Source organism: Physeter macrocephalus, chromosome 20 (assembly GCF_002837175.3).
Source record: "Physeter macrocephalus isolate SW-GA chromosome 20, ASM283717v5, whole genome shotgun sequence".
NCBI classification, from domain to species: Eukaryota; Metazoa; Chordata; class Mammalia; order Artiodactyla; family Physeteridae; genus Physeter; species Physeter macrocephalus.
This window is the reverse complement of record NC_041233.1, coordinates 87,002,762-87,017,650: the sequence shown is the minus strand read 5'-3', so window position 1 is coordinate 87,017,650 and position 14,889 is coordinate 87,002,762. Positions and strand designations below refer to the sequence as shown.

Genomic DNA, 14,889 nt, shown 5'->3' with positions numbered 1-14,889 from the left:
TCGCTAAGACTGAAAAATAAGTAACTCATAAAAAATTTCAATCTTTCACTTCAACTTTAAATATATTTTCAAAAAAATTTTATAGGGCATCACAGGTTATACAATAAAAAATACTGCAAATAATTGACTGTTCCTGAAATTAACAAAAAATATCCATTAAAATTGTAAAGAAATTCTGGTGACGACGTTTTGATGTTTACCATGGCCAGGACAGAAGATGGGCTTTGAGAAAACACTATTTCTCTGCGTTCATATCTTATTTAGAAATGGTATGAACAAGCATGATTTATACTGAGCTATAAAGTGAGCTACAGAACTGATGACCTGGAAAATTTCTTCTAGCCATAAAATTCTGAAATTGCATACTATCTGGTGATAAAATCTTGACACCACTGAACCAGCTGTAGGCAAGCCATCTGATTTTGCCCTGATTTTCTCATCTATAAAATACAGGGCTGATTCTTCTTACATGGGGAGATGGGTACTAGGGTCACCTGAGGATGGCTTAAAATACAGATGCCTGCCCAGCTCCAGCTCTAAAGAGCTCTAACCTCGGGCTTCCCTGGTGGTGCAGTGGTTGAGAATCCGCTTGCCAATGCGGGGGACACGGGTTCGTGCCCCGGTCCGGGAAGATCCCACATGCAGCTGAGCGGCTAGGCCCGTGAGCCATGGCTGCTGACTGAGCCTGCGCGTCCGGAGCCTGTGCTCCGCAACGGGCGAGGCCACAACAGTGAGAGCCCCGCGTACCGCAAAAAAAAAAAAAAAAAAAAAAAAAAAAAGAGCTCTAACCTCTGGGATTAGGCTAAGGCATCTGTTCCTGTTACTGTATAACGAACCCTGGGTCATTCTGTCTACACTCATACTTAAAGAACCACCACACTAGGTCACATTCGGGATGCAGCTCTACAGCCCTAAGAGTCATAAAACAGGGCAGTAGGGATGCCATTACTCCAGCTTGATAGGTTTAAGACAAACGAATCACTGTGTCATTTTCTCCTTCCCTAAAAATCCCCCATTCAGAGAAGATGCCAAAACTAAGATTAAGGCTAACGTGCCAATTGGATAAACACTTCAATGGAGATTATTTTTAGCCCAAATTGTCCCAACTATATCCTCGGATATTTAAATAGAACACAACTGCAGGACGATATTCATAGTCATAAGCTGCTGCTCTGACAGGCCATCCCAAAATATGAGCTGATGTTAAAATGATAGCAGCAACATGCCATTTCTTACTCAAATTGTAAAGCTGCCCCCAAGACAAAGGTCACACCCCCCTCCCCAGCAGAAGCGACATGTCACGCAGAACACCGTACCTGCAGAGCTGCTAACTGGGGCTGTGGCCCAGGCTTCACTCCAGGGCACCTCCTCCTCTGATTCCTGGCCAGCGGGTGTGGTGACGTGTGTGTTCCCCTATCGGCCGAGTCATGTGGATTCAATGGGCTCTGTTGGTGCCCAACACCCCCAAAATAATATTGTCAGCTCCCAACTAAAGGGATACAAAACTGGGCTTTCGGAGTGTACCGCTTTCCTTCATCTCGCTAAAGGGATACAAAACTGGGCTTTCGGAGTGTACCGCTTTCCTTCATCTCGCTAAAGGGATACAAAACTGGGCTTTCGGAGTGTACCGCTTTCCTTCATCTTGCTAAAGCGATACAAAACTGGGCTCTCGGAGTGTACCGCTTTCGGAGCGTACCGCTTTCGGAGCGTACCACTTTCCTTCATCTTGCTAAAGGGATACAAAACTGGGCTTTCGGAGCGTACCACTTTCCTTCATCTTGCTAAAGGGATACAAAATTGGGCTTTCAGAGTGTACCACTTTCCTTCATCTTGCTGGATTTTGTTTGCAGGCCCTCATCCAAGTCCACATGGCTTCAAAGTGACCTCACTCCAGGTTTGTCACCAAACCAACAGTGCCGTTAAGTTTTTTTCCACCAAAGAAATATTACTTGGTTGGAAGAGGCCTCCGGGCCCCAAGGGTGTGTTCTACTGTCCAAGACAAGCTGAAAAAGTGGGTCAAGATTTCACAAAAGGACAAGGCAAACGGACAGATGGGCACCGGCAGCCTTCAGTAATGCTCCAATCCTGGTAAATTACATTCACTAGGGGTTTAAAAGTGTTTAAAAAAGAAGAGTTCTTTCACATGAGTTATTTGACACTGAATTAGTATCTTAAACAGTCACTGCCCTTTGTCCTGGTGAATCACTGTCCTAGAATTCAACACCTACCAAGAGTCCTAGTCCCCCCTCAGCTTTGAGGTTCAAAATTTGGTTTTTCTCCTCTTGCCTTCAGTCATTTGAAACTACAGTCCCCTCAACCATTTCATTATCAACCTCTTCTGCCTGGAAAATCCAGCATTGTTTCTGCAGCTCAGAGTCATTGCCACCATGTATGCTACTTTGACATTTTTAAAGAGCTTCCTTTACGGCTGAGAAACTAGGGTCAACTTTTAGCTCTCTTTTCTGTCTTTGATAAAGTAAAACTCCCCAGAGAACCCACACTGATTCAAGAGCCAGGCTGCCTGGGTTCATATCCCACCTCCCTGCTTACTACTCACATTGTGGTCTCGGGCAGGTAACTTAATTACCTCCCTGTGCCTCAGTTTCCTCATGTGAAAAATGGGATTATAACTGTACCTACGTCAAAGGACTGTTGTGAGAGTCGAATACGTTTACATGTAAAAGCACATTTTAAGCACTACATCAATGTTAGCTATCATTATTTGCTTTAAGTAACTCCAAATTCTTGTAGTGTTCCACGTGTGTACACAATGTTTGCCCAACTGAAATACTACCTACTCGAGGACTGGGACCACATTTTGAATATTTCTGATGTTCCCCCCATGGCACCTAATATTCATAGGTAAAAATAAATCTACTCGGTACAAATTATTATACTGGATGAACAAGGAAGTTCTCAAACACAGACCTGTGTAAACATGTATTCCCTGCCCTTGAGTAGCCTGTATTTTGGGTGGGGAAACAAAACACAGGAAACGTTCATGCAAAATATAAAGCCGTAAGAGATTAAATGCCAAAGTATGTGGTTGAAACAGCTACCATTCAAAGGGCTCACGGTGAGCTGGGACTCTGGAGAGGGAAGGCCTGCAGTGGCCCTGCCCCTAGAGGTGACTTGGATTTCCACAACAGGTGGGAACAGAGAGAGGATTCCAGTGTATCTGCTCATTCCACAAATATTTACTGCACACCTTCCGTAGGCCGGCCTCTGTCCTTGGCTCTTGGAATACGGCCATGAGGGACCCAGAAACGGCCCCTGCACGCCGGGACCTAAAAGGGCACTCGCTCCACGTGAGAGCCAAGTTCTGAAGTAAGGAAGACGGGCCTGTCCTCCAAACCGATACACCCCTTAAATGTCTCGTGAACAGGGGCCAATACTGGCATTACAGTCACTCCGGCTTCCAACAATGGCAAACATACAGAAATTAATAACTTTCCATGTACTGTATCCTAAATATCTTCCATTGTTTATGAAGCACATTAAAGAGATAGTCTCCATATTTCTGGATACAAATAACATATAAGAGATTTACAGACACACACAGTCAGTATTACTGGAACAGTTTTTGTAATAGAGGCTGTGGAGGCCCAGCTGCTCAATTTTGCCCAGATGAAAGCCTATTATTCATTAAAGCCCTGTGCTTTGTCTCCTCCCGCCCTTTTCCCTTCTTCTTCTACTAGTGGCTGCCCACAGATATCAAATATCTACTAGCAAAGTGCCTGAAGATGCATGTTTTGGCAGGAATCAGTTAGTCACGATGGGTGGAAGTATTAACACATGCATCTTTTTCTTCCTACATCCGTCCACTCATCTCCACCCAGAAGAGAACGCCTTCAGGTAAAGGAACCCTCTTATAAATACCGACTGGCAAAGCATTCTCACTCCTTTCTTCTCCGATGACGGACCACCATCTGAAGATGCGGTAAGTCCAATACGCTCTAATCACAAATATGACACATTTCCAAGCGCTTCGCTCATCCCCTGCAGGCCTCTCACCCGATCCTACTCTCCCAAGATGCAAACTGCTGGACCACCATCATTCTCATCATTGTTATGCCTACACAAATTATTACACTGTACCTTTGGAAACACAGAATAAACTTCTTGATTACGGAAGTCAAAACTACTCAGTTAAATCCAGTCAAAAACTTAACTTCTTCATGCACAAAGTACTGGACTCAAATATGTTTAAGACACGTAAAGGCAAACTGAAGAGTAAGGCAGAGCCCCTACAATGTAGATTACTTAACATTCTCAACATTTACAGACCCATGAAAGTTAGACTCATCATCAACAAAGTAACAGCCAACCCAGTTTTTTATTTCCTTGGTTTGGTACTGGAAAATCACGTTCCTGTTTGACTGTCATTTGTTAACCCTTAATTAGGAACGTTGTTTAGAAACTATATATGGAAAAAGGGCACCTTTCAGAAGGGACCATTAAGGCTTTCCCAACATTTACTTTTTTCCAACATCCAAGCATAGCCTGTTCATTGGGTGACAATGACATGTAATGGGCACTCTGATAAAAAAGAGACACAGGGCTTTGGAAACTATTGAATACCCCAATAAAGGGACTAATTGCAGTTCTGTGCAAATGTAAAGCCTTCTTCCAACTTGAAAAACACATTAAATTATCCCATGAGTCATTTTATATTGCCCACACCCTTATTTTACAAAAAACAGAAACAGAAGCAATTAATGTACGTATTCCGCATTTGGACACGTTCAAATCAAACTCATGTACTCAAGTATTTCTAAGCAACCTATGTTTATGCAAAAAGTTATCCGGAAGATTAAATGAGATATAGCATGTAGACCATTTGGCAAAGGCCTGGCAAGCAATCAGTACTCAACATTGCACATTATTATCGTTCCTAATTTTCCAACTCTGTAATCATACTAAACAGTTATAAAGTTATGCACATGATTATGTATACATAATATATATAAACTAATACGTGTTACTACTAGAAATAAAGCTTTTATGTTATGTACCAAGCAATGCTCTTCATCCAGAGGTGAGTTTAATTTTAACAGAATGATCCACAAAGAAGCAGAGAAAGCTGGCTAAGGGGTAGGATGTTAAATGTTATGTCTATTCTCTGCTTATCAATTAAGGATACAACCTCTACATGGTCTAGTATGAATTATAATCAGCAGTCAGCTGATCCTAGAGAACTCGCTCAAAATGAATAGTTAAGACCTCAAGCACCTGGACAAGTGGCCATTTATTTGCAAGGCTGCGCCAACCACTGAAATCTGATTACTTCAATACTCATGCTGAAATCCTACATAAATTCATTACCTGTCTCATGCTAGAATTTTGCAAGTCCTTACACACAAAAATTTTAAATATCCAAAAGTCACTTAAACTGACAAGACTGCAGCATCCTGGGCACATCCAGTTTTTAGAATACTTCAATAGCCTCGGCCACGCATCATTTATTATGACAGGGGAAATGCAAAGCCAGTGAGAGCACGTGCTTTCCTAAGCAAATATTAAAAATAACCCTATGCCCTCGTTACGAAAAAGGAAAATCTTCGCGTTTCCAGCTTAATCTCGACCCGGGGCCAATGCACACTCCCCCCTCCCACGCCGAGACGGCGCCCGGGCGCGCCGAGGTGGGGCTGGAAGCTGCTCGCGCTCTCGGGAGGACCTGTCCCCTCTGCCCCCGCGCTCGGACGCGGCGCCGCCAGACCCACGTGGACTCCAGGCGGGGGCGGCCGGACCCACGGCCGGGGTCGCCACCCGGGGTCGCGGGGAGGGGCCGGGGGCGGGGCCAGCGCCGCGCCGCGAGGCCGGGTTAGGGAGCCGGGCTGCACTCACGCGCCCGGGGGGCGGCACCGGGGCCGTCGCGGCGTCCCTCCGGTTCGCACACTGAGAGGGGGGCGGGGGGGCGGGGGGGGAAAGACCTGGCTCCTCGTTCCATCCGGAAGCCGCCGGGCCGGCAGGAAATGACGAAGCAGAGGTCGTCCGGTCCGTGCGGTAACCGGCTCCGCGCGTCCGGCCGCGACTGCCGGGGAAAGAGCGCCGAGCGGAGTAGCCGGGCCGCGTGCCGCCTGCAGAGCGAGCGGCGTGAGTGGCCCCGCCCCGCCCCGCCCCGCCCCTCCATGCGGGGGGAGGCTGAGAGGGAGGGGAGGGAGCCCGAGGGCGCCCGGCCGTCCCAGCTCCTCTGCCGCCGCGCCCCAGGCGGGAGGGAACAGTGAGGCCCGCAGCTCCAGAATCGTGGATCGAAAGGCGGAAGCCGCCGCCTGCGCAGCGCAGGGCACCCGGGATGGGAGGATGGGGGGATGGGGGGGATGGGGAGGTGGAGCGGGCGCCCTTCAGGATCGCACCGCGCGCAGCCCGCGGCGGCCGAGCCCTGGCGGCTCCGGCCCCCGCCGCCTGCCACGGTGGGGGTTACATTATCTGCCCGCTAGACTGCTCCTCTTTCCGGGACTGGCGGGTCTCACGAGTCTGGGCAGGGCCGGAAGCGCCCACGTTTGGGAGTCCAGCGTGCGACTCGCTAGCCTGGGTGGTTTTGGGCGAGTTGTGTACCCAGGCCCCAACCCCGCGTCGTCTGCCAGGTGAAAGCTCCACCTTCCAGCAGGGTGATGGTGACAAATGCATATGTGGACTGCCCAGCACAGGCCCCTTAGATGTTAATTGCCTTCGTCTTGCTGGTTGAAGACCTGTGACCGTGTACCCTCCCGCTTCAGCAACCCAAGCGTTTAGCGTTTCAGAGGAGTGAGGGAAAACCACATTGATGCGATGGGTTGTGTTGTAAGGAGCTCGTAGAACTGTATGAGTGACTCCAATCTGAACTTGTTTCAGAATATCAAAGCTCTAAGTGAGAGACGAAATGGATAACATTCAAGACATGATGACAAGTGATCCTCAAAACTGAACCACCTAGACAGGGCATCGGGAACCCCAAATACGGAAAAAATTTTAAAACTTAATGATACAGCCGCTTGATCCCAAGAAGAGTACTAGTTCTCTACTTAAAAGTTTGTCAAACTGAAATCAAGCCCCAGTTGTCACATTTTGCCAACTTTATCTCTGGATAGTTATGTTCAGCTCATCCTAGCAACTCCTTACTGAAATAGTTCAAGCATTAATTTACAGGAAAAATATGTGAAAAAGATGCAGTTTTCTCAGAAAAGCCCTGAATGACAATCCAAGCACATGGTGGTCTTGCTGAAACATCCATTAACTTGCCAGGAACGAACCACTGTAACGACCCTGGGCATTGTGCTTTAGACTTAGAGGGAGGCTGTGAGGTGTGCAGTAGCCGCTCAGCAGGTGTGCGTGTGTACACTTGGTTAGACTGTGGTGAGCTGGGAGGGGAGCGGTCATAGTTCAGGCCACATGGGATCCGCGGTCTGTACTATGACTTTGTACTGGACCACTCCTTATTCCTGGCAGTCTTACAAAGGCATGCCATTGGTCATGATGGAGGACCAGGCAGGAAAGGCCTACCCTCGGTGCAAGTCTTTCACAACTATACTACTAAAAATAACTCAAGTGCGTGTCCCCAGAACAGTAGTGTCATTGCGTACCAATCAAGTTGTATAATTCACAGTAAAATTTCACCATTCTTGGTCAGCAGAATTTTAGAATCCTTCTCTAAATATAATGAAAAACTGGCATATTTGTAGGAGGAGGAAGACAGCTCTGTAGGAATACACCATTTATTGAGTGGCACATGAACAGAATTTTGTGGAACACTGAAGCAAGAAATTCACCTGGCTCAGATCCAGTCAGGTGTTAGAAAACAGGTAGGAAATACTTTCATAGTGTGTCAGATAACGGGCACCTGCAAAATGTTTCAGTAGCCATTGTTAGTCTGCTCCCCTTTTCTTCTCCAATTTGTTAGTAACTCCCGATCCTGAAACCTGCCACCATCACTGCATGGCTGTGCCGGCCCTTCCGCAGCACCTCAAATCAGACCTCTGAAGTCATCTCTTATGGCCAGAAACAGTCATCGTTATTTTATGTTTTGGCACCAACAAAAATCTAGAAAAAAATTCTAGATTCCATAAATCGTAAAGACAGTTTTAGTCTCTGATGTTCCAAAAGTTTCCATTCCTAAGGTAGGCTGATTACTTACTAGGAATAATGTTACATCCAGAGAAACTCTGGAGTTCAATTTTAAGGAATAAGAATTGAAATTTTGAATAATGCCCAATCCCCCTGCGCCTCCCACTCTCTTAAAAAAAAATCCATAGCCAATCTTTAATATCAAGGAATTGGGTATGTTTAATGATTCAATAATATTTAGATCTTGCATCCATAAAGTTTTAAGTTATGTTTTTATTATTCTCTGGCTAATTTTCCTCTCACTGTTCTGGCCTCTCCCGTTGCGGAGCGCAGGCTCCGGACGCGCAGGCTCAGCGGCCATGGCTCACGGGCCCAGCCGCTCCGCGGCACGTGGGATCCTCCCTGACCGGGGCACGAACACGCGTCCCCTGCATTGGCAGGCGGACTCCCAACCACTGCGCCACCAGGGAAGCCCTATTCTCTGGCTGACTTTTAAAAGACCAATCTTTATGCTCATCAGACACCAATAGATGTTTCAGAGGAATGACTCTTGCCCTCAGTGTCTAGAATTTAAGTTAAATGGCCATTCACGATACTCACTTTAATACAGTCTGTCCGCAAACGTCTGACAGAGACTTCAGGTGCCAGAACGGGGCCAACATGCCACCTGGCCTGGGAGCAGACCCCAAGGAAATTTCATTCATTTTATGCAGAGGCAAACTGTAAGAAAGAAAACAGACTCTGCCCTCAATATACACTTATTAACTTACTGAGCCAAATCTACACTAAAGAACATTTTGGGGACTTCCCTGGTGGCACAGTGGATAAGACTCTGCGCTCCCAGTGCACGGGGCCTGGGTTCGATCCCTGGTCAGAGAACTAGATCCCACAGGCGTGCTGCAACTAAGAGTTCGCATGCCACAGCTGAAGAGCCGGCGAGCCGCAACTAAGGAGCCCACCTACCGCAAGTAAGACCCAGTGCAACCAAATAAATAAATAAATATTTAACAAAAAGAAAGAGACCATCACTCTCCTTTAAAAAAAAAAAAGAACATTTTGGAGGCTCACAGGACAGATTGCAAGATATTTCAGTGGAGGAATTTCTGCAATGCCTTCACTGTTGTAGGATTTCTAGAAAAAATTGCAAAACCATTTCTTGGACATTCCAGATACTTTTTTTCTTGGTATTAGAAAATGGCTATCTTAGTAGAAACTACAGTACAGTTATAACCTGTCATTTGTTCAGTTTTTCTCCTTTGGATAGAGTATCTAAAACAACACTTCTGAATTTCTTTCACATATTAGGTCATTTTACTTAGACTTACCTAGTTTAGATTTAACACAAGAGCAGAACTTTCTCTTTAAGGAAAAATTCAATGAACTTCCCAAATGCAATTAAGAAATCAGTACTCTTTCCCTTGCTACTTGATACACTTGCTGTTACCATTCATTTTCTGTGGGAATGTCCAAAGAATGCATTTCCTTTGAATAGAAGTCACAGCTGTGTAAATAGCAAAAAGTAACTTTTTATCCCATAGCTTCCACAGTGGGCCAGGAGGCCAAAACTAGATAAAGCTCCAGACATTTTCGTTTTCCAGGTGTGTCAGGGGCCTGTGGAAGAGCACGGTCCTGGCTGGCGCATCTCATCCAGACTGCTATCACGAGTCTAACGCTGTCCTTCTCTCTTAGCATCCCAGCCCGTTGTGTGGACCTCTGTTTTAAGTATTCAGTTGCTTTCGTCTGGGTGATAGTTACTGTTTGGAAACCGTGCAGTGACATTTCAACCCATATCCTTTTAGAAATATGATTTTTTAATCCCGAGTTTGAACCTTTATGTAGGAGCTGTGGTGTTTCAAAGTCAGAAATAGGCGAAAATGTGTTCCATGCCTTAGTGTTCTAGACCAGGGTTGGCCAACCTTTCGTTAACGGGCCAGATGGTAAACATTTTAGGCTTTGAGGGCTGTGAGGCAAAAATGGAAGAGGCTCCGCTTAAAATGTATCTGTTTAGAAATGTAAAACCATTCTTGGCTCCTGGGCCATACACAGACAGGCAGGGGGCTGGAGCTGGCCAGCAGGCCCCCTGTTTGCCAGCCCTTGTCCAGCCGTCACACCATCACTAACTGAAAGAAACCCTGCCCTCTTTGCTGCCTTACAGTCCCATGCCTGGCGGTTACGGAGTGATGGGTGACGAGGGCTCTATCGATTACAGCGTTCACGAGGCCTGGAATGAAGCCACCAACGTGTACCTGGTAGTGATCCTTGTCAGCTTTGGGCTCTTCATGTATGCCAAGAGGTAAAGGCTTTAGATTCTCAGGGTTGATAAGAACCCGGGCATTTATAAGTTTTGCAGGTTTGTTTGTTTGATCTAAGTTAAATGCACAAAAATAATTTCATCAGCATTTTTGTTCCTGCTATGAAATCACTGTCTAGTCGGGTCAGCCCTCACATACTGGACACCAGGATTTGGCTTGGAAAACCCAGTTGCTCTGAGAGATGGGGATTTAAGTACAGCTCTTGGCACCCAGACCAGATGCTCTATACTCCTATTCTATCATTTCTGATATAGCTCAGTTTTCTCATTCAGCCAGCTTCACTGTCACCTTTGGCTGAGCACATATTTTGGGCCAATGTCCCTGAAATGCACAAACTCTAACTCCTATGTGTTCAGCAATTCTGTCTTCGCAAATTTCAAGCCTTCCCTTCTGTTTCTTGTGCATAATATTGGTATGATCCGATTACTTGTCTGTCCATCCCCCAAAACTCAGTCCCCTGAGAACAAGGACTTTTATCTAACCTTTGTGTCCCTGATGTGCCACATGGTGTAAATCCTCAATAAATATTTCTTGCTGTGATTCCAGATGCTGTAGCGTAATTCAGCTGTTCTTTTCCACACTCCCTGGCTCCTTTCCTTCAAGTACAGTTAAAAAATGCACGGTGAGGGGCGTGCTTTGAAGAGGAAAAACAGCAGTAGTTGGATTGAGCTGCTCCTGCCGGTCGCCGTGTGCTTTGTGGTGTCCTCTACCAAGGTCAAAGGCAGTTCAGGATAATTAGTCAACCAAGAATAACTGATGCTCGGCCGGGGGAACAGTTCAGACCCATACTTGCCACGGGACCTGCAGGCTCACCCTTCCCGACCCTGAGACCCCTGAGCCGCTGGCCCGCTGGCCGCCTGGACTCTCGGGGGAGCGGGTGGGGCTGGGGGTGGGGGGGAGGCGAGAGGAGGCCTCCACAGAGCATGGGGGAGCCGCTGGCAGGTAACAGCCTTCCCCTAAAAATAGCCACCGTCTCCTCCCCACCCCACTGTTTTAAAGGCAGAGACAGGCTGTTGTTAATTTTAACTAGATGAGCCCACTAAGGCCATGCTACTCTATTTAAGAAATCATTTATTCATTGTTTTTCAAAATTAAGGTCTGCTCACTTTCTGTTTATTCTCTGCCCGCAATAACTTAGTTTTATTTGCATGACATGAGAGGGAGGGGGAAAAAAAATCACACTTTTTTTGTCTCAGCCTTTTTCCATACAACAGGGCTTTTTTGCAGGGATTGAGGGGAGATACTTTGTTGTATGAAGTGGGCGTGTTCAGCTGCTGCCTTTTCTTTCTTATAACCCTGTGACTACACGTACAGCTTCATACTTCTAGTGAAAGAAAGAATACTTGAACCCAGGAAGCATCTCACAGGGACAAAATAGAAGATGGACTCAGGGCCACTTACATCCTTAATGCAGCTTCTGGTTACTATGATCGTGTGAATGTTACAGTCCTACAGCTATGAATACAAATCTCTTTTCTGCATTGGTTTTGTGTTTTAGAAATAAAAGGAAAATTATGAGGATATTCAGTGTGCCACCTCCAACAGACACTCTGTCAGAGCCCAACTTTTATGACACAATAAGCAAAATTCGTTTAAGACAGCAACTGGAAATGTACTCCATTTGTAAGTATATTCTGTGCTTAATTACATACGTAAGCATATTTAAAATAGACTCTTTTGGGTTGAGTCTCGTTGGCAAAGGTTATCAGAAATAGCTGATAATGACACAGGGAACTATATTCAATATCCTGTAATAAACCATAATGGAAAAGAATATGAAAAAGAATATGTTTATGTATATCTGAATCGCTTTGCTGTACACCAGAAACTAACACAACATTGTAAATCAACTCTACTTCAATTGAAAAAAAAATTTTTTTTAAGAAAGAAATAGCTGGTAATGAAAACGTAGGGCCTTTTTGAGATGCTCAACACAGTGTCAGCAAACCTGGTTTGCATGAAGTTAGTGTTTCAGGACACTTCACTTATTTGGGGCCCTTCCAAGACCCTGAGAAGAGCCCTAGCAACGTGTTTCACGTTGTTGAAAATTTGGCAGAAATTAGATGCCTTAACGATCGGTGAGGCTGCTGTCTCATCCTTCTCTAATTTCCCTCCTTTGCGCTTCCCTTGTGTGCAGTGGCGTTGAGGTGGCCAAGAGCATTTTGGGGATCTGGCTGAGGGGACGTTGAGTTGAACCTACTTTAGTTTGGGTTTGAAATTTTGTGTTTATAGTTTGCAGTCACTTCTTTACAATTAAATTACTATGTGCTGGAGCCATAGCAGTATAGGAGCAGCTTCCAGGCCAGAGGTTATTAACATGTCCTGTGGTACTAAACCCTGTGAGTAAGTGGTGGAGAGGAAACAAAGGTTAAAGGGCATGGAGCCAGGATGAATTGTACATCCAAGCCACAGCCTTTGATGCCACCATTTAAAAAAATGACATGTGGTTTCCATGGTGTATCATTAAATGAGAAAAGGCAAGATGTAATTATATATATGCTAGGGTACTGCTCCTTTAAAATCAAATGACCAAAACATCCCTATCTATGTGTAATAGAAATGTTCTATAGACGTTTTTTTAATTGAAGTATAGCTGATTTACAATGTTGTATTAGTTTCAGGTATACAGCACAGTGATTCAGATATATATTTATATATATATATATGTTCTTTTTCAGATTCTTTTCCCTATAGGTCACCACAAAATACTGAGTATGGTTCCCCGTGCTATACAGTAGGTCCTCGTTGGTGATCCACTTTATATACAGTAGTACGCATATGTTAATCCTAACCTCCCAATTCATTCCTCCCCAACTCCCTTCCCCTTTGGCAGCCACAAGTCTGTCCTCTGTGTCTGTGGGTCTCTTTCCGTTTTGTAAGTAAGTTCATTTGTATCTTTTTTTTTTTAAGATTCCACACGTAAGTGATACATGATATTTGTCTTTCTCTGTCTGACTTACTTCACTTAGTACAGTGATCTCTAGGTCCATCCATGTTGCTGCAAATGCAAATGGCATTATTTCATTCTTTCTTATGGCTGAGTAATATTTCATTGTGTGTATATATATATATATATATATATATATATATACACACCACCTCTTCTTTATCCAGTCATCTGTATATGGACATTTAGATTGCTTCCATGTCTTGGCTATTGTAAACAGCACTGTAATGAACATTGGGGTGCATGTATCTTTTCAAATTATAGTTTTCTCCGGATATATGCCCAGGAGTGGGGTTGCTGGATCATATGGTAGCTCTATTTTTAATATTTTAAGGAACCTCCGTACTGTTTTCCATAGTGGCTGTATCCATTTACATTCCCTCCAACAGTGTAGGAGGGTTCCCTTTTTCTCCACACCCTCTCCAGCATTTATAATTTATAGACTTTTTGATGATGGCCATTCTGACCGGTGTGAGGTGATACCTCATTGTAGTTTTGATTTGCATTTCTCTAATAAATAACAATGTTGAGCGTCTTTGCACGTGCCTGTATGTCTTCTTTGGAGAAATGTCTATTTAGATCATCTGCCCATTTTTTGACTGGGTTGTTTCTAAAAATGTTCTGTATAATTACACAAGCCTGGAGGAAGGCATGGAAAGATACACATCAGATTATTAACATTCATTACCTTGATGGGAACACTGTGGGACTCGAGGGAAAAGATTGGATATTTTTAAAAGAAAGATGTCTGTGTGTTTGCGGGCACACATAGAAAGAAGCAAGAAAGAGTGATCAGCAAGATGTTACTGGTGTATGTCTCGGGTGGAGTGGAATTTCAGGTGAAAAGTAGAAAAACCATATATATATTTTTTACACAAGTAGAACCTCTAGAAATTTCTTTAGCATAAATTTTACCCTGAGAAGTAGTAACAGCAGATCCTTTGGGGAAAGGAGCTGCAGGACTAATCAGGTGGGAGGAAGGTACACCTTCTCTGTTTCCTCTTTTGTCCCTTTTGCATTCATGTGTTACTAGTTCAGAATAAGAAGTAAAACTGAATGTAACAGGGACTTCCCTGGTGGCGCAGTGGTTAAGAATCCGCCTGCCAATGCGGGGGACACGGGTTCAAGCCCTGGTCCGGGAGGATCCCACATGCCGCGGAGCGACTAAGCCCGTGCGCCACAACTACTGAGCCTGCGCTCTAGAGCCCGCGAGCCACAACTACTGATCCCGTGTGCCACAACTACTGAAGCCCGCGCACCTAGAGCCGGTGCTCTGCAACAAGAGAAGCCACCGCAATGAGAAGCCCGCGCACCGCAACGAAGAGTAGCCCACGCTCCCCGCAACTAGAGAAAGTCCGTGTGCAGCAGCGAAGACCCAACGCAGCCAAAAATAAATTAAAAGAAAAAAAAAGATGATTCTTTAAGAAAGAAAAACTGAATGTAACAGAGCAGCGTTATTTACAGTAGCCAAAAGATGGAAACAACCCAAGTGTCCTTGACTGATGGATTCACAAAATGTGGTCTATACGTGCATAGGATGTTATTCAGCCTTTAAGAGGAAAGAAATTCTTTTTTTTTTTTTTTTTT

The 14,889-nt window shown here is 45.0% G+C and overlaps 2 protein-coding genes across 4 annotated transcripts in view; one reads left to right on the top strand and one right to left on the bottom strand.

Moving 5' to 3' along the window:
• Positions 1-6,018, bottom strand: part of SLC20A2 (solute carrier family 20 member 2) — a 107,395-nt gene extending 101,377 nt beyond the window's left edge. The window contains exon 1 of the mRNA XM_028481021.2: positions 5,934-6,018. The gene's annotated coding sequence lies outside the window, so the exon portion shown is untranslated. The remainder of the gene's footprint in view (positions 1-5,933) is intronic.
• SMIM19 (small integral membrane protein 19) overlaps positions 5,995-14,889 on the top strand; it is a 17,149-nt gene continuing 8,254 nt past the window's right edge. For 2 of the 3 annotated variants that reach the window (XR_008616110.1, XM_007127114.4), the window contains exons 1-3: positions 5,995-6,096; positions 10,199-10,336; positions 11,854-11,978. Coding sequence is in view for 1 of the 3 variants with exons in the window: in XM_007127114.4 (XP_007127176.1) it covers positions 10,203-10,336; positions 11,854-11,978 (259 nt within the window). In the remaining 2 variants the exon portion in view is untranslated. Of the gene's footprint in view, positions 6,097-7,323; positions 7,782-10,198; positions 10,337-11,853; positions 11,979-14,889 lie in introns of those variants that run through there. The other variant, XR_008616111.1, reaches the window with a different exon arrangement.